The following is a 19,348-nucleotide window of genomic DNA, read 5'->3' on the forward strand; positions in this document are numbered from 1 at the left end:
ACTATGCAGTTAAGAGTCCGAGGCACACTGCTCGGGCTTGGAAGACACCAAAGCAAAGCAGACTAGCAAAAGTAATGAAAGCAACTGCTACATCCCCTCCCCCTAACAAAACCACTGGACAGCATGGGAACCCTGTTTGAAGTTGAGGCCTCCTCACACTCCTGCTGATGTCTAAGGTGGGCATTGCCTGGCTCCTGGTCCCAGTCTTGGGGGTTGCCTCTCAAGGGCACCCTGGCTTGGTGCCCGCCACCCCCACAGGCCTGTGAGTTTGGTACCCAAGGAGGTGCCCATGAACACCCAGCTGACCGAAGTCAGCCAGATGCTGCCAGGGAGGGCTGCTCTGTGGAGGTCTGAGCCAAGAAACTGCTGCTGGGGGGTCACTGGCACCCACTCCCCGCTCCACCAGACTTACCCAGCCTGTCTGAAGGATGAGAGGTAAAGACTGGGGTTCTCTGGTTCCACCTCAGGGCCCAGGGGCAGCTCATGACTCTCCCACCCATCCAAGGCCATGTGGCCCCTGCAGGTTTTTTAAGCCAGGCACCCCGGCAGGCTGGCCCTCCTCAACAGTGACGAGTGTTGCCACCAGGTCTGCCTTGCCCAGCAGGAGTCAGCAGCCTGGGCGGCAATGTTTGGCAGCTTTGCTCAGTGAGGGGCTTCATGACTGCATGTTGTTTGTGTTTTAACTTTGAAGTCTTAAAAAATGACACCCTCTGTGTGAAACAGGCCTCTGGAAACAGATGCCCGGCCGTTGCCAAGTGTAACTTAATTAAAATCCAAGAAACGGCTTTAGCAACAAATAAATAGCTAAAGGATGCCTTCTCTTCAGAAAAATCTAAAGTAAGCTGGGAGGCGCATCAAGCCATACGGAGGATTTTGTCTGCTCCTCCATGGTCATGGCTCTGCCCACACGTGGCTGAGGGTGAGGGACAAAGACTGGGGTTAGACCCTAACTCACTGTGTGGCCCTGGGCAGGCCACCCTTCTACACCACAGCTTTCCCACCTACAAATGAGAAGGTTGCACCAGCTCATTCTTCCAAAGAGTTGGAGAGGGCAGCAGAAGAGGGACTTGGACCAAATACATTTGGAACACAAAGAATTCAACAAATAACCATTTTCCTTTTTGTGCTGGACATTTCAGCTACTGTTTTATGACTCCAAAAGGGTGGTGGCATTTGCAATATTTCCCAGATTTATTTCCCAAGCCCCTCCCCTGCTTCCCCATGACCTCTCGTGGACTCGGATTCTGCAGTATGTCTGGGGCCAGATGGTCTCTGAGGTCCGCAGTCCCCTACATTCCACGAATTCTCGGCACTTTGTCATCCATCCCAGCGCCCTCCTAATCTCTCTGCTTGGGAAATTATCTGAATCAGTTGTTTATACCTTCTGGCAAACGCATTTAAGTCCATTTGTCCCTCTCTGCAGTAAATTTTGCCGAAGTGAAATGAAACATTTGGTTCATCCTCAAATGATTTGCAGGTAAAACGGCAAAGAGGTAGAGGAATGACTTAGAAGATCCTTCCGCCTCCCTAACAACCTGCATTCCAAGCAGGAGAGTCTTCATGGGAACAGCCCATTTCTCAGAGTGAAAAGCTGGGGGCTGGAAGGTTGTCTCAGACAGTTAGCCAGTGGCAGGGATTGGGGGCTCCAGAGCCCCCAGAAATTTCTGACTCTGCCTCTATGAGCCCTTGGAAGTTAAGTATTAGCCAGGGTTCTCCCAAGAAACAGAACCGATAAGATGTATGTGTGTGTGGAGAGAGAGAAAGGGATTGATTTATTTTAAGGAATTGGCTCACATGATTGTGGGGGCTGGCAAGTCTGAAGTCTGCAGGGCAGGCTAGGAAGCTGGGGACCCAGGGAGGAGCTGGCAGTGCTGTCTGGAGTCTGGAGGCAGAATTCCTTCTTCCTCGGGGACCTCTTGGAGCCTTCAACTGATTGAATGAGGCTCACCCATATTATGGAAGGTAATCAGCTTTTATCCATTTATGCTTTTGAGATGGAGTCTGTCACCCAGGCTGGAGTGCAGTGGTGTGATCCTAGCTCACTGCAGACTAGAACTTCTGTACTCCTGTAGTCCCAGCTATTCAGGAGGCTGATCCTCCTGCCTCAACCTCCTGAATAGCTGAGACTACAGGTGCAGGCTACCATGCCTGACTAATTTAAAAAAAATTTTTGGTAGAAATGGGCTGAGCATGGTGGTTCATGACTGTAATCCCAGCACTTTGGGAGGCCGAGGAGGGCGGATCACCTGAGGTCCAGAGTTCGAGACTGGTCTGGTCAACATGGTGAAACTCCCTACTAAAAATATAAAAATTAGCTGGGTGTTGGCTGGGCATAGTAGCTTACACCTGTAATCCCAGCACTTTGGGAGGCCGAGGTGGGTGGATCATGAAGTCAGGAAATCGAGACCACCCTGGCTAACACGGTGATACCCTGTCTCTACTAAAAAATAAAATAAAATAAAATTAGCTGGGTGTGGTGGCGGGCGCCTGTAGTCCCAGCTGCTTGGGAGGCTGAGGCAGGAGAATGGCGTGAACCCGGGAGGTGGAGCTTGCAGTGAGCCGAGACTGTGCCACTGCACTCCAGCCTGGGCAACAGAGCAAGACTCTGTCTCAAAATAATAATAATAATAATAATAATAATTAGCTGGGCGTGGTGGCACTTGCCTGTAATTCCAGCTACTCGGGAGGCTGAGGCAGAAGAATCACTTGAACCCGGGAAGAGGAGGTTGCAGTGAGCCGAGATTGCACCACTGCACTCCAGCCTGGGTGATGGAGTGAGACTCTGTCTCAAATTTTTTTTTTTTTTTTTTGTAGAAATGGAGTCTTACTTTGTTTGCCCAGGCTGCTCTTGAACTCCTGGCATCAAGCAATCCTCCCGCTGTGGCCTCCCAAAGGGCTGAGATTACAGGAGTGAGCCACTGCACCTGGTTTTATTTGGCTTTTGTTTTTACTCAAGGTCTAGTGATTTCACATGTAGGTATTTCAGATTTCTTTTTTTTTTTTTTTTGGCTGAATTTCACTCTGTCACCCAGGCTGGAGTGCAGTGGCGCGACATTGGCTCACTGCAACCTCTGCCTCCCCAAGTTCAAGTGATTCTCCTACCTCAGTCTTCAGAGTACCTGAGATTATAGGTGCCCGTCACCACGCCTGGCTGATTTTTTTCTTTTTGAGGTGGAGTCTCGCTCTGTCGCCCATGCCGGAGTGCAGTGGTGCTATCTCGGCTCACTGCAAGCTCCGCCTCCCGGGTTCACGCCATTCTCCTGCCTCAGTCTCCCAAGTAGCTGGGACCACAGGCACCCGCTACCATGCTCAGCTAATTTTTTGTATTTTTAGTAGAGACGGGGTTTCACCGTGTTAGCCAGGATGGTCTCGACCTCCTGACCTTGTGATCCACCCGCCTTGGCCTCCCAAAGTGCTGGGATTAAAGGTGTGAACCACCGTGCCCGGCCACGCCTGGCTGATTTTTGTAGTTTTTCTAGAGACCAGTTTCACCATGTTGGCCAGGCTGGTCTCAAACTCCTGAGCTCAAGTGATCTACCCACCTGGGCCTCCCAAAGTGCTGGGATTACAGGCATGAGCCACCATGCCTAGCCTCAGATGTTAATCACATCTGAAAAATACCTTCATAGCAGCATCTAGACTAGTATTTGACCCAAAATTGGGCACCACAACCTAGCTAGACTGACACATGAAGTTAACCATCACAAGCTAAGGGTCTTTACCACTTTAAATCTCTAGGTCAGAGGCAAGGCCAAGGCCAAGGCCAGACCTCCAAGAATCTAGATTCAGACCTCTTGCTGCCCTCCCTCTGGGTGAGCAGAGATGAGTCATGCTGGATGAGGAATCCAGCTCCAATCCAGCTAGCTTTCAACTTCAGGCAGGAAGGGGAGAGCGGGCGGGATAGAGGAGGAGGGCCCCAGGACCCACGACTGTGGCCAGGGCTGAGGCCCTGCCTGTGCTCTTCCACCTCTCCATGCTTGGCCACTTTCCCTAAGACCTTTCAAAATGCGCTCTGGGCAGTGGGGAGGGCAGGAGCCGGCCCAGGAAGGGAGCCAAAGATGCCCTTCCAGGGGCCTTCCTAGCAGGAGCCAGAAGGAGCACCAAGGGGCTGCCAGACCCTGCAGCCAGGCAACGTCGTTCCCATCTTAGGGCCCTGCTTCTCAGGGCCTGATTCCCCTCCCCAGGGTGGAAAATCAGCGCGCCTTCTGGGCTGCAGAGGAGGGGACAGGGTGGGGGTGGTGTCCTCAGGGCTGGGAGGGGCCTATGCCTGGTTTCTCAGTGATCACTGAGTTTGTCTACAGCTTCAAGATACTGGGAGGGAGCAGGTAGGAACTGTGGGAGTGGAGGTGGGTGAGGCAAGACAGCCAATGCCATGGGCCAGGCAAAGGCCCTGCGCTTCCTGTGGCATCTCAGGCCTCTCTCTCCATCCAGCATCCCTGATCCCACCCTGAGGGTCTCTCTCGCTGGACTCCCTCCCTCAGAGCATGGCCCAGGTACAGACTTGGAGCATTTTGCTGCATACCTGCTTTCAGGTCACCAACCAGCTGCCCACACTCCACCTCTTGCCCATTTTCTTTTCTTTTCTTCTTTTTTTTTTTTTTTTTGAGATGGAGTCTCATTTTGTCACCTAGGTTGGAGTGCAGTGGCATCATCTCAGCTCACTGCAACCTCCGCCTCCCAAGTTCAAGTGATTCTCCTGCCTCAGCCTCCCAAGTAGTTGGGGTTAGGCACGCACCACCACGCTCAGCTAATTTTCGTATTTTTAGTAGAGATGGGGTTTCACCATGTTGGCCAGGCTGATTGTGAACTCCTGACTGCAGGCTATCTGCCTGCCTCAGCCTCCCAACGTGCTGGGATTATAGGAGTGAGCCATCGCACCTGGCCTCCCATTTTCTAAAAGAGTCTACTTCCAGCCCAAAGTCCCTCCCGGCTCCATGTCCCCATTACCCTCAGAGAGCCCTCTTCTGGTCCTGGCTCATGGACCGGCCTCTCCCTAAGACAAGCGACACCAAAGCCATTTCCATTCACCTCGCCCTGCTGGACCTTTTCTGGAGAGATGGGAATTCTTGGAACAGGTAACTTACTCTCTTTTGTGTCTGAGTTTCCATGTCCCAAACCAACCCCTCTGAGTTCCTGCTGGTCTGTCTTGGGCCGACAGCTGTCTGGAAACCCCACCAGTGAGAATCCTGCCGAAGACTGTTTTTACTCCGAAACGCCACAACTCCAGAAGGCTGTGGAAAACATAAGTCTGCAGCTGAGAATCATAAAAAGTTCAGAAGACTGGCACATCCTAGGAAAAACTAAATCCACTGGAGTGACTAAGCCTGAAGATGTGGAAGTTACTTACTGGGGTAGGAGCACCCAGACCTCATTCCCCCAGAACTGCCAGAGGCGAGGATGTGAACCGTCTGGGAAGCTTGAGGGGAGTCCTGGACCCCTCCAATACTGCAGGGTCTGGGGCTCAAGGGAGCCCAACAAGGACACCCTGATGCCTCTGCTGGTGCCCTCGGTGCCCCTGACTGGGTGAGTCCAGATCCACTCAGGTTGTCTTAGATTCTGTCTGATCCTCTTTGAGAGCCAGGGTGTTGAGCTGGAACTTTCTAGAAGATTCCCAATTCCTGCAGCTCCTCGATTCAAGAGAAAGAGGGCAAGTACCCAGTTGAGAGGCAGAAGCCAAGTTTTGTCAGGTGTTCCGCAGTTCACTGCCTCAGGTGATTTAAGAAGGCTGTGCCCGAGGAGATGCATGGGAGAAGGGCTAAGGCTCCTTAAAGGCCTCAGCTGATAAAGACTCTAAACTTCCGTGCAGTCTCACCAATGCTGCCAAGTACAGCTGTGCAAGGCATGCACTGCACAAGGGTGTCTGGGTGGGGCTGAACTCACCAAGCCTTGACTCTGACTGTGCCCAACCAGACAGGCACCTTCTTCCACTTCTCATAAAGGCACTCTATGGGCTAGAAGCCACATTCCACCTCAGTGAAGGAAATCAAGGTGATAGGCACCCTTGAGTGACCTGACTCAGTCACTGAATGGCCTCTACACCCCCGAGTTCTTGGTTTTCCTGGGCTGCCAGGAGCAGAGCTGTAGCCAAATTCTAACATGGAGGCAGCGAGCTCATGAAGCTTGCCCCTCGATAGGAATACCTCTTCAGGTCATGGTCCTGCTCTCTGCTTCCTCCAACACTAGGTCATCATTGTCATAGCCACTACCATCTCAACATCTTACTTTAAGAAATAAACTGTTTGCCTGTGGTCCCAGCACTTCGGGAGGCCGAGGCAGGTGGATCATGAGGTCAGGAGATCGAGACCATCCTGGCTAACATGGTGAAACCCCGTCTCTACTAAAAAATACAAAAAATTAGCCGAGCGTGGTGGCGGACGCCTATAGTCCCAGCTACTGGGGAGGCTGAGGCAGGAGAATGGCGTGAACTCGGGAGGCGGAGCTTGCAGTGAGCCGAGATCGCACCACTGCACCTCCAGCCTGGGGGGCAGAGCAAGACTCTGTCTAAAAAAAAACCCAAAATAAATAAAATAAAAATAAAAAAGAAATAAACTGTTGAAAAAGTGTCACTAGGAGCATGGGTCCCGAACCCCCAGGTCACAGACCAGTACCAGTCTGTGACCTGTTAGGAAGCAGGCTGCACAGCAGGAGATGAACAGTGGGCCAAAGTTCCTGCCTGAGCTCCGCCTCCTGTCAGATTAGTGGCAGCATTAGGCTCTCATAGGAGCACAAACCCTACTGTAAACTGCAAATGTGAGGGATCTAGGTTGCACACTTATGAGAATCTAATGCCTGATGATTTCTCACTATCTCCCATCACTCCCAGATGAGACCATCTAGTTGCAGGAAAAGCAGCTCAGTGCCCTCACTGATTCTACATTACGGTGAGTTGTATAATTATTTCATTATATGACAATGTGATAATAATGGAAATAAAGTACATAATAAGTGTAATGTGTTTGAATCATCTCAAAACCATCCCCCACCACTGGCCATGGAAAAACTGTCTTCCAGGAAACTGGTCCCTGGTGTCAAAAAGATTGGAGACCGCTGACTTAGGAATACACTCAAGGTAACTATGCTTCCCATTCTTCCCCTCTCCTGAGGCTGTCCCTCCCCATCTCCTTCTCCTGCCACAGTGAAGGGACAGCACAGGTCCTCTGTGTCCCAGAGCCCCCTCTTCCATCTTGCCTATGATGAGGGTACCCAGCCCACCTGTCCCAACCCGAGGAAGCTCAGAAAACACCGAGTTTTTCACTGGGACAGACCTAGGCATCACTTCCAATGCTTCTCCAGGGACCATTGGGCAGGGCAGGGTCTTGGGAATCAGGGACCTGGTTCCAGTCCTATGTGACCCTGCAAAGGCCACTCCTTGTCTCTGGGCTGTGTGCGCCTCTGTTGAACATCTCAGCTCTGACTGCAGCAGGCCTTCTCACCAAAGGAGCCATGGAACCCCTCCTTCTGCCATTTCCTCCAGGGAGGGAAAGGGGCAGAGGCAGATCCAGGCCACTTGGCCCTCTAAGGACATTAGAACCTCAGCGCTGCCTGTCCTCTGATGGCAGTGAGCCAGGACCATTGCCAGGAGAGAGCCGGTGAGACCACAATGTGCAAGGCAGCCAGGTAGCCTGTTACAAGGCCACAGGACTGCACCAGGTACTAGCACCTACCTGGTGCCAGGTGAGATGAGAGCCCCTCCATGTTTCCCTCTCTGTAGCCCCTGCTCTCTGCTGCCCACTCATAGGAAGTGTGATAGTCAACTGTATGTGTTTATACATGTAAATCTCCTTTTGATTCTGTTTCTCTGGAGAAGCCTGGCTTATAATACAGGAAGTAACATCCCCACGGGAAGACATTAAGAGCCTTAAGTAGGAAATTATGAACCAATCTCAGGAGCATCTCACTGTCATGCTGAGTCCACTGTAGGCCCTGCCATAGGAACGCAGAGCTTCAATCTTCAACAATCTTCAACACCTGGGCCCCGGCAGGTGCAGTGCAGGAGGACTGCTGGCTACCCCCTGCCCTCCCCCATGATGGCCTGGCAGAAGCAGGTGTCTGTGGGTGGGCGAGATGGTCCTGGCATTCAGCAGAGGAGGGGAGATATGTCTCCTCCCCGAGCCCTGTCTGTGCTTGTCCTCATCCTGCATCTGAGCTACGGGCTCTCCAGACAGTGGGGCAGGCAGCTCCAGGCTCACCATTTACCAGGAGGGAATCAGAAACAGAGGTTTTGTTTTCAGCCGCCCAGCCCACCACAGAGCTCTGCCTCCCCAGGAGCACCTGCAGCTCCTGTTCCTCTGACTCCCCCATCATCTACAACACAGCCCTTTCCACAGTCTGCACCCACAGGGGACTCCCCAGGTCCCCATGGGGAAAGGGGTGTTGGAGGGCTGCCAGGTTCGCGGTGTGTGCTGGGCGGTCCAGGTCCAGGGCAGGAATTCTGACCATTATGCTTGGTGCGGGGCAGCCTCTCCTGGGCCCTTACCTGCCCCTGGCACCAAGGGAGAGAAACCTGCCCCACTCCTGTCCTTTTCTGTTGGGCAGGGCCTGAACCTGGGGCTCCAGGAGGCCGTGACTGCATAGACAGAAACTAAGGGCAGTGGGGTGGGACGGGGGGCATCACAGGTTGCCAACTTCCCAGGCTGCAAGTGCTGGCTCCCTGTGGTGCTGGGTGTCCCTCGGTGGATGAGGGCTGTCCTGCAAGCCTCCTTGGCACCTGTATCTGTGGGCGGAGGCTCCATGGGGACAGCGGCTGTAGGGTAGGAATGTGCAATGCATGGGGTCCCAAGATAGCTGGGGGCACTTCCTACAGGTCCCTGGCATGCTCTGGGAGAGATCTGGGCTGAGGGCCGTGGGAAGGCCAAGTGGGTAGGAGAGGGACAGGCTTGAGGACCAGGGCCGCTGGGAGGCGCTGGCAGAGCAGGTCAGGCAAAGCCCACCTAGGAAGTGGGGGAGATGGGGCTACCCACAGCTCCTGGGCCCAGTGCCTGTGTCCACTCATGAGCCCCATTGAGGAAAGGGGTTTGCCTAGCAGTCAGTGTGTGCGTGCCCTGCACCTGTGTAGGCCCCCATGGCCAGAGACAAGGGCAGAGCTGGAATCTGACCATGGCCAGCCCTGCAATCACTTGCCAGTCCTCTATGGCATCAGTGGCTGCTCTGAGCCCTTCTAGAAATGAGCGCCTTGGCCAACCCTGCCTTCCCTACTTGTTCCAACTGGTGCCAGCTCCGCTTAGGTGCCCAGGGACGTCTGCTGAGTGAAAGAACCGAGTACTAGTGCACAGTCAGCTGCCAGGCAGGGTTCTTGCCCTCTGAAGGCAAAGGCCCTGAAGCTTGGCTGGGGCTGGCAGGTCTGGGTCTCTGTGGACAGGACAGAGGCCGGAATGGGGACAGGCTCCATCCAGATGAGCATGGAGAGTAGCCCCTCAGAAAAGGCAGAGCGGAAAGTAGAGGGAGGGGAGAGAGACCAGATGTGCGAGGGGCCAGAGCAGCCCCCACAGTAGGCGGAAAGGTGGCAAGGGAGCCAGGCACTGAGTTATGTGGGCAGTGGGTCCCAGCAGTGCCTGCCCCAGCCTCATTCCCCTCCCCAGTGCTCTGAGATGAATGGCTTATGGCACACAGGGCAGCTCGGGCCTCTGTGAGTGCTGGGCTTTGCTCACGTGTGAAAGTCTGCAGGTTCCCTGGTTCTGGCCTCTGCCCCTGGCACCATGTGATGAGGCCTTTCACCCTCCATCAGCTAGGACTGCGGTCAGCACAGACAGGTTGGCCTCAGCCGTATGGGGGTCGGCCCCAGTTACCTGGTGGGAAGGTATCTGTGTCCCCTCTCTGTCCTGGGACCGCTGCATCCCAGCTCTTGCACCAGCTGAGGCCAAGGTGGGTGAACTTAGGGCTCGAATGTGAATCTGGCTCAGGGCCTGGAAGAAATAACTGACCACACATGGGAATGAAGGGGTCTTTCCAAAACCACAGGCACCTGCTGGAATCTCAGCAGTGGTAGTGAACCTCAGGGGTCATTTCACCCACCACGCCGTCATTCTGGAGATGGGGAACCCAAGGCCAGAGAAGGGAAAGGGCTGGGCAAGTTAGGGTTTCCACTGGGGCCAGAACTGAGGGCTCCTGGCTCCCAGTGAAGCCAGCCTCCCTTCTGTGCCAGGCTGTGCACCTGTACTGGTGCTGGCTTCTGGGGTCTTTGCCATCCCTCCCGGAGGGAGGGAAACAGTTGCTGCCATGGTTTTCTCCTGGTGAGTTGCCTGTTGCATCCCCAGTGCCTAGACTGGTGCCTGGAGGAGCAGGAACTCGATTGTTGAATAAATGATTTAATGCATACTGGTTTTTTTTCTTTTCTGCTCATCTAATTTTCTCATTTTTCTATAATTGTATATTGCTTTTATAAAATTTTAAAAACCACCATTTTTACTTTAAGCAACATTCTGTCAGCTTCACAAAACCACCTAATGAGGCCAAGCGCGGTGGCTCATGCCTGTAATCCCAGCACTTTGGGAGGCTGAGGCGGGCGGATCACGAGGTCAAGAGATCAAGACCATCCTGGCTAACATGGTGAAAGCCCATCTCTACTAAAAATACAAAAATTAGCTGGGCATGGTGGTGTGTACCTGTAATCCCAGCTACTCAAGAGGCTGAGGCAGGAGAATCGCTTGAACCTGGGAGGCAGAGGTTGTAGTGAGCTGAGATGGCGCCACTGCACTCCAGCCTGGCGACACAGCGAGACCCCATTTCAAAAAAAACAAACAAACAAACAACAAACAAAAAACCCTACCACCTAAGGAGCAAAATAAACATGAGAAAATGCTTTATGGACTAGAAAGCCATGTGCAGATGGGGGAGGTGTCCCTAATGCGTGCTCCCCTGCCCAAGGCACGGCTGACACTCAGACAATCAAATTGAGCTGGGCGCCCTTCTTGACCGCCACCAACCGCTTCCAGTTCTCACAGCCCCACTCCCCAACGGCAAAGGATGGGAGGCTGCAGAGGGGAGCTGACCAAGATCCGGCAGAGGAACAAGAGTCTGCTTCTCACCCAGGGAAGCGGAAAACACACAGCAGGGAAGAGACAGTGAAAGAAACAGAGACACCAAGAAAAGCCGCAGGGAGTGGGAGGCAGAGAGGCAGAAGGACACGCGGACACCGCCTGGACACCGAGGGTCGAGCAGGGGCAAGGGGCAGCTCTGAAGGTGGCCCCGGCATACACTCACACACAAGGGCACTCCCCACACTCAGCTGCGCTCCCATGTCTCTCCTGGTTAAGATAAAGTTAGAAACATCAAAATGCCACATCTCTTTGAGCAGCAGCCGCCGGCAGAGCTCCATATGGCTGCAGCAGCCAGGAGTCTGAGCTAATAAAAGTTAAAAAAAAAAAAAAAAAAAAAAAAGCTGGGAAATGCTCCTGGAGAGCCACGTGGGCACTGCTCGGGGCCGGGTGGGGGTGGGGAGGAGAGCAGGCACCACAGGAGGGGGGTCCCCGCCCCTGCTTGGCGCGCCAAGGTCTCTGTTCTCATTTAGAACACCCAGCCCTTTTAGTAATGATGAGTCCAAGATGCAGCAACCAAATCTGCTGTTTTAGATGCCTGGGCCCTCTCCTACCTCCATTCCAGTTTCTCTTAATGGGAGAGGACATGACAGTCAGTGCTGAATGTTTGCGTCCCCTCCTCTCCACTCCCAAATGTATATGTTGAACTCCTGACCCCCAAGGTGATGGTATTGGGAGGTGGGGCCTACAGGAGGTGATTCGGTCATGAGGCTGAAGCCCTCATGAATGGGATTAGTGCCCATATAAAAGAGACCCAGACAGACCCTTCATTCCTTCCACCATGCGAGAATGCAGTGAGAGGGCACCATCACCAGAAAGCAGCCTCGCCAGTGAATCTGCCAGCACCTTCATCTTGAACTTTCCAGACTCCAGACTGTAAGAAATAAATATCTGCTGTTTATAAGCCACCCAGTTTATGGTATTTTGTTATAGCAGCCTGAAAGGACTAAGACAGTCTTCGAGAACAGCCAGGAGGAGCCAGGACCAGCAGAGAGAGAGAGAGAGAGAGAGAGAGAGAGAGAGAGAGAGAGAGAGAGAGTGTGTGTGTGTGTGTGTGTGTGTGTGTGTGTGTGTGTGTGTGTGTGTGTGCGCGCATGCGTGGTTTTCTTGCAGGGCACCAGCAGCCCTGCTCTTGGTGAGGAAGGGGAGCCAGATGGCTGGCTGAGGATCCCCACACTAGGGGGAGAATCTCCAATGCTGACCCCACCCCCTCTGCATCCTGATGGGGGAGTTAGAGAAGACCCTGGTCACTAGATAACCCTTCTTCAAGGAGCCTCTCCCCTGCAGACAGGGTGTGGGGATGCAGGGAGGAGTCATGGCTTCCACCCCACAGGTTACAGGGGGATGGGGGAATATCCCGGCCCATGCTCACAGTAGAAACACTTTAGAAGTCTGAGCCAAACCCCACTGTCTCCTGCGAGAGAACGCCAGGGACAGAGGCTGGAGGAAGTGTGTGCCTGATGGGAAGTTTCAATCCATTCTGTAAGAATTTCCTGAAAACAGATTGTGTGCCAGTTTTTATGGCCTCTGCCCCAGAAAAGCACGCATGGCAATGAAATGACCCTGGGGGAGGGGAGGGTGCACCCACCCTGATGGTCCATGGATAGAGGCCAGGGTACTTTAGGACTTCTGAAGACAGCAAAGCAGTTTCTGGTAATCTCTGAGGAGGTGGCATTTGTTCCAGAAAAAAGGACCCTGTAACCCCACCCCACCACCTCACCAGACCCTAAAGTCAGAATAATTGGCCCAGCTACAGCCCCTGCAGTCGTGCTTAGCCACTACAGAGGCTGCTATTTCCCCAGTCACTGTCCCTGGCAGCCTTGGAAACCAATGAAGCAGGCTCGACACAGGAATCCCTCTGCATCTTTATCACTGGAAAAGCCTCGATCCAGCCCAGGCAGAGAGCGGCGGATTTTAAAAAGGGAGGTTTCTCTTTGTGGAGGAAATGAACATGATTCAGCACAAGAGCCGATCAGGAATGTGGAGGCCAGGCTCTCCCATCAGGCTCCACTCCCCTCCCGCCACCTCGGCAGAGGCCCCAGACTGCACCTGCCGGATGGGATCCCGTGGTGCCACGGAGCCTGGGCACCATGCCACTCCTCTCTCCAAGAACACCACCACCTGGCAGGCTGCCAGGAACAGCCAAGCCCTGTGGACATCACTCCCAGAAATCCAACCACACGGAAAACAAACGTGCTGTGTCTCATGACAGTACTAACAAGCCTGGTAAATCAGCCCACAGTTGCACAGCCGTAGCTGGGGAATCCAAATGCTTTCTGAGGACACACTGACGACAGCAGCAGAGACACACACGCGTACACACATCTTCACGGCACACAGACTCACTAAGGTATGCCACAAGCCTGCAGGTTTTCAATACCATACAGTGGATAACAGCGGTGGTGGCGGGTCTCCACCCTCAGGAAGCACTAGACCTTATCTGACAAACAAAAGGAAGATCAGGGAAAAACTCTGCATGGACTGAATGCCTCCCAGTGTGGTAGGACCTCAGAGGCACATGGATCTCTGAGCTTAGGCTGACATGCCCAGGAAGGTGGCCCTGGAAAGGTAAGGTGCATTCAGTGGAAACAAGAAAAGCATTCCAGATGGAGGAAGAAGAGCAGGCCCAGCGCAGGGGCCCCCTGCTTGGAGTCTGGTAGACTTCTAACCTGCTCACCTAAAGAGGCGTTCTTAGGTGGGGGTGGGAGGAAAAAGGTGACCTTCAGAGGTCATTATGCTCATCTTTCTGCTTCCAGGTAGTAATGACCTGTCCAGTCTCCACATCTCCAGGGAGTCTCTAGGTGTCTGTCCATTATTCAGCTCCTCTTGAGGGATGAGTTAAACTCTTAGGTCCTGGCTCTGTGGCCCAGGCTGGAGTGCAGTGGTGTGATCTTGGCTCACTGCAACCTCTGCTTCCCAAGCTCAAGCCATCCTCCTACCTCAGTCTCCCAAGTAGCTGGGACTACAAGTGCACACCACCATACCTGGCTAATTTTTGTATTTGCATTTGTAGAGACACCCATGTTGCTCAGGTTGGTCTTGAACTCGTGAGCTCAAGTTATCCGCCTGCCTTAGCCTCCTAAAGTGCTGGAATTACAGGTGTGAGCCATTGCGCCTGGCCTCAGTGGTTCTTGTTGGCATTAGCTGATGTGGCTCCTATTCCCAGGTGCAGAGTGAAGCCAGCCCCACCACCCCAGACAGCAGAGGGAACCAGGATTCCAGGCCCTAACCATACCAATGGGGGGCCCAAACAGGTTAATATAGGAACAGCCCTGCTTAAGGGGCGTGCACCATACTTCAAGTAAACCAACCCCATCAGCCTCTTCTCATGGAAAGCTGGGGTGCTGGTGAACATGAAGACAGGGGCTACCTCAGCTGGGTGTGTCCCAGGGAAACAGATGTCTGTTTCTGCTGCTCCATGACACAGGCTGACAGCTCAGTCCAAAATTTTGAGGACTCAGGGAAACTGCTGGGCTGAAGAGATGACAGCTCACCTTCCAGGTGGCCTAGCACTTGCCCTCTCTCAGTGACGGAAGGTTACTTCTTCTCCAGGCCTCCTTAAAGACAGCAGGCCTGGCTGGGCGTGGTGGCTCATGCCTGTAATCCCAGCACTTTGGGAGGCTGAGGTGGGCAGATCACGAGGTCAGGAGATCGAGACCATCCTGGCTAATGTGGTGAAACTCCGTCTCTACTAAAAATACAAAAAAATTAGCCAGGAGTGGTGGTGGGCACCTGTAGTCCCAGCTACTCAGGAGCCTGAGGCAGGAGAATGGCATGGACCCGGGAGGCGGAGCTTGCAGTGAGCCGAGATCATGCCACTGCACTCCAGCCTGGGCGACAGAGCAAGGCTCCATCTCAAAAAAAAAAGACACCAGGCCTGAGCCCAAGACTTAGGGAAGGACATCTGGGGAAGGGGAAGGCCTGGAAGGATGGCGGCCAGAAAAGGGCAGAGGAACGGCCTCTCCCATCCAAAGCTGGCTTCTTTTATCTCCACGAGCACTTGCTCCAGATGCTTCTAAATGTGCAGTGAGTTTTTGATCCAGACTGAACCCTGGCCAGGTAGATAGAATCCAAAAAATCCTTGGGCCAGGCCTGAGAAAGGATGCCACAACCCTGCCCCTAGTCTGGCCAGACCCAAAGTGAGGCAGATTTTCCTGTTTCTTATCATAGTCACCAAGAGAATGTGTCTTAAATGGCAGCACCAATACCATGTCACACACTTTGTAGCATTTGCTCTGCTCCGTACCCCAGATCCCTCTTTGGGAAACAAAGAAACACAACTCAGAGAGGTTATCTGCTGGGCCCAAGGTCACAGCTGACTGAGGACCGGAAGGCGAGCTGCCTACTTGATCCTTGGCCCTGGACTCTTCTCAGATTACACTCATCTTAAAGGGAAGGGGATTACTTTCTGTTCCTTCAAGGTAGATGCCTGGCATCCTGCCTGCACCCCTGGCCATAGCTCAGGGTCGTCTGTGCTGAATGAGGCTTCCTGATACCTCTGCAGCAAGTGACAAGCTGGAGAGACACCCTCCAAATCTTAGACGCTGAAGAGGGGCATTCAGAAGAAGTGGCACCAGCAGCCACAGTCCTTCAGCCCACCGTGAACTGCCACACATGCACCCGGGTTGGGTCTCTCTTTCCAGACTCCCAGCCTGGAGCAAGTCACAGCAGGCAGAACAGTGGTATTGGACTGGAGCAGAGATTCTGAACTTGGAGTCTGTAGCTGGGTTTCAGGGGCTTTGTGAACCCTCCGAAATTGCCTGTGAGATCGCGTGAGTCAGTGCATTTGTCTGGGAAGACTGTGTGTAGCTCTTTCAGAGCCTCAAAAAGATCAAGGACTCGAAGAGGCTAAGAAGCACAGGAACAAAGGCTCCTGAGGCCCCACCAGCCATATGGCTCTGGGCATACACAAATCCAGCAGTGAAATCCACGTTATCAAATGCAGGAGAACATGCTGTGTGAATGGAGGTGAGGGCTACTGTCCTCGCTGCTGTGCCTGCTCACTGACACCCACCCCAGAGGCCTGCATGACATTCCTGCAGAACTCAGTGTCCCACGCTTTGCAGACCCCTGTCTTTACTGGCTGTCTTGCTGGTCTGACCCCAGTGAGGCTTGGGTGTTCTCATGGCTCTCACTGGCTGCTCATTCCCTTTCTGAACATCACCACCTCCAGACTAGAGGAGGAAACTGGAATGGAAAGGAAAATGCAATTTGGGAGAAAGAGCCACTTCAGTGCACAGCACAAATCCAGCTGGACATTCCTCCAAATGGCCTCAGGGTCCTAGAAAGCCACCTCTCTGTCACAGGCATGCGAACACTCCTGTGCTCCACTGCCACACTGCTCAAGGCCCATGACCACTTCCTGGAGGGGTCCTGCTTCATCCGTTCCAGGACACACAGGGCAGCTCCAGGCCCATGGCCCTCACATCCCCAGCCAGCGGTTAAAGGAGCCCAACACGAGCCCAGAGCCTGAGGACCTGCTGCTTTCACAGAAAAGGGGGAAGTCTGATAAGCCCCTTCCCACCGCCCATCAGTCCTCCCAGTCCTCCCAGTCCTGCAGCTGAGGCGGGTACCAGGACACCAATAAGACCCATGTGCAGATGTCTGAGGAAATGCTTCTTGCTTCAAGGATCCCACAGTGGGGCTGCAGGGGCTTATCTACTCCCCTGCAAGGCAGGCAGAAGCTCAATGTTCCCAGGATGTGGAATCATACTCAGCCATACAGGGACTGGGGAGCCCAAAGTATCTGCCCACTTTGGGTCCAGTCTCCTCCCGTGGGCCTCCAAGCGACCCTCCATCATGCGAGCTTCACTCTGCTCTTTCACCCTCCAAGAAGTGCTTGCCAGCTCCCTCTGCTCTTCTGTATCCCCCAAAGCACCCACTGCAGGGTGGGGGAAACAGCATGTGATCAGGAAAACCTTACTGTATGGTGTGTAAATGGGATACCATGGTCTGGAAAACCCATTCTTCTGTTTAAAAGTGAAAGAGTTACTACAAAGGCCATATGTCAGTTTCCAATTTTCAAAAGACAAAGAAATACACACTGCTAAAGTTAAGTGGTGCATAATGTCATCTTTCTTTGATGACTGAACTCAGAGAAGGCACATGGGGATCTGGCAGCGTCTTGGGCATCATTCTGGAGGTTGTTGGGAAAAGCAGAGGCAGGAGCAGAAGTCTCACATCTTCCCAAGTCGCCACGTCTCTGCTTGCCTCTCCCTGCGCAGTGCGCAGCTTGGGGACACATACTTTAGGGTAAGAGCGCACCAGATACAAAGGTGGGGGAGAGAGCTGCAGAACCCAGGAGGGATGTGGGTCTGATTAGATTTTGGAAGCTCCTCCCAGGAAGGTGCTCCTACAGCCTCTTTCATCGGTGACTGGAAAACCTCAGAAAGGTCACCTGAGATTTTCCCTCTGCCATCCACGGTAGACTCTACCTCTAATGGGGTCAGTCTAGCAAGAATATGGGGCCTGGATTGTCTACCCCCCAAAGCCAGGCCAAGACAAGCTGTTTGGTGATGCAGGAGAGCAGCTTTGCACTCCCCTGCCTGACTTACACTCAACAAAATGCATGGCATGGGCCATGCTCCTCTCCCCACCAAAGAAACTGAGAAAGGAAAACAAGCCACAGAGAGGTGAGTGACAGCATTAGCCCCAGGGCAGCCCCAAAGCACTGGCCAATTCTGCAACATCTGTCCCTAGCCAGTGGGGCAGGCACAGGCTAAGGACAGAGTCCTGGCAGCCTCCTGAAGTTCTTGCTGGCCAGGTGGTCACGCAGGACACCAAATCCAGCTCTCCTGTCTCTACAGCTTTCCACAGGGGCTCATGGTTGAGGATCTGCCAAAGTTAGTCAGGGGAGAGGAAACAGTCTCCTTGAACTACAATCCAGGATGCCTCCCAGGAGAGTGAAGGACCTAGGGACTGGAATCTCATTGGCCCCAGGGCTGTGTCCCTGGACTGGCTCTCGGGAAGCCAAGCCAGGTCCAACTGATAACCGCATTCCTTGAGGACCCTCGACAGGGAGTGACTGCCAGTGGGCAGACCGGAAGAAAAGAGCCCTGGCCCAGATCAGGCAGGCATCCCGGCTTCCCCGCCCACCGACTATCCCCGGAGACCAGCCTTCTTCTCTGCCTGTGGAGGAGAGCAGTGGGGACCTTATGCCAACAGGTCCCCTTTGGCGGGCCTCACCGGCCAGCCTTCCTCCACCCTGCCCTGAGGCCCCAAATTCAGCGGGAGCGCCGAGGCACCTGCTGCCAGACAGTGCTCCATCCCCGCGGAAGGGGTCTTTGGGCGGTGCCCCTCGGTGCCCCCAGCTTCCTCGGTTAGGGGTGGCGCGCCCCCTGGCCCGGCGCGCCCCCCGCGCCCCCTCCCCGCGCTCACCTGGCGCAGGTGCTGCAGCAGTGTCCCCGCCTCCTCCCGCCGGCCCTGGCGCACCATCCGCAGCAGCTCCTGGACCATGCCGACGCGCCGGTGGTAGGGGGGCAGCCCCGCGCCCGCGCGCCCCGCCTTGTCCCCGGCGCGCAGCAGCAGCGACGCCCAGAAGTCGGGCCGTTCGCGGCGGGGGCCCGGCGCAGCGCCGGGGCTGGCTCTCTCCGCCAGGCTGCCCTTGGTCTGCCGGGTGCCCATGCTGCCGCCGCCGCCCGCCGGGACTCTCTGCGCTGGGCCGCGAGGCCGCGTCCCCGCCAACCGCCCGCCCCTCGGCCGCCCGTGCGCGCCCGCCTCCCGGGCTGCAACTTTGGGGGAACTGTTGCGCGCGGGCGGCGCGGGGGCGGGCGGGCGGGCGGCTGTCGGCGCTCCCCGCGCTCCTCCCTCTTGGCTACCCGGGCGCGCTCCCCGGGCGCTCGCTGCCTGCCTGCCCGCCGGCCCCGCCCCGGCCCGGCCCGGCCCGCCCCGCCCCCGGCCCCCTCCCCCCCCCCGCCTCCGCGCCCGAGCTCCGCGGCGCCGCGCGCCTCCCTCCCCCAGCGCTCCGGCTCCTTCCCGCCCCGCGGCTCCGGGCGGGGGACCGCCAGGCGCTCCCTGCCTGCGTCCTCCTGGCAGTCGCGCCTCCTGCTGGCGGCAGCGCTGCGCTTCCCGGGGCCGTGGCGTGGGGGCGAGGGGAACGGGCAGGCCCCATGGGTCGTCGCTTTCGGTGCCCACCGGGATCCCCCGACGCTTCCACCACCACGAGCCCGAGTGAGGCCCGCGGGAGGCGTCCGGTGCGTCGGGCGAAATGGGGAAAGTTTGGCGCATGGGGGTATGTGTGTTGGGGGGCTCTCTCAGGCCGAGTCGGGTTTCTCAAGATGGGTTCCGCTGAGCCTTAACGCCCAAATCGGGAGGCG

At 55.0% G+C, this 19,348-nt stretch overlaps 1 protein-coding gene across 1 annotated transcript in view; it reads right to left on the reverse strand.

The window, feature by feature from the left end:
• LRRC75A (leucine rich repeat containing 75A) overlaps positions 1-18,681 on the reverse strand; it is a 48,099-nt gene extending 29,418 nt beyond the window's left edge. The window contains exon 1 of the mRNA XM_050763448.1: positions 18,411-18,681. Within this exon, the coding sequence (XP_050619405.1) occupies positions 18,411-18,656 (246 nt within the window). The 5' untranslated portion in view covers positions 18,657-18,681. The remainder of the gene's footprint in view (positions 1-18,410) is intronic.
• Between the last annotated feature and the right edge of the window lie 667 nt (positions 18,682-19,348).

Source organism: Macaca thibetana, chromosome 16 (assembly GCF_024542745.1).
Source record: "Macaca thibetana thibetana isolate TM-01 chromosome 16, ASM2454274v1, whole genome shotgun sequence".
NCBI lineage: Eukaryota > Metazoa > Chordata > Mammalia > Primates > Cercopithecidae > Macaca > Macaca thibetana.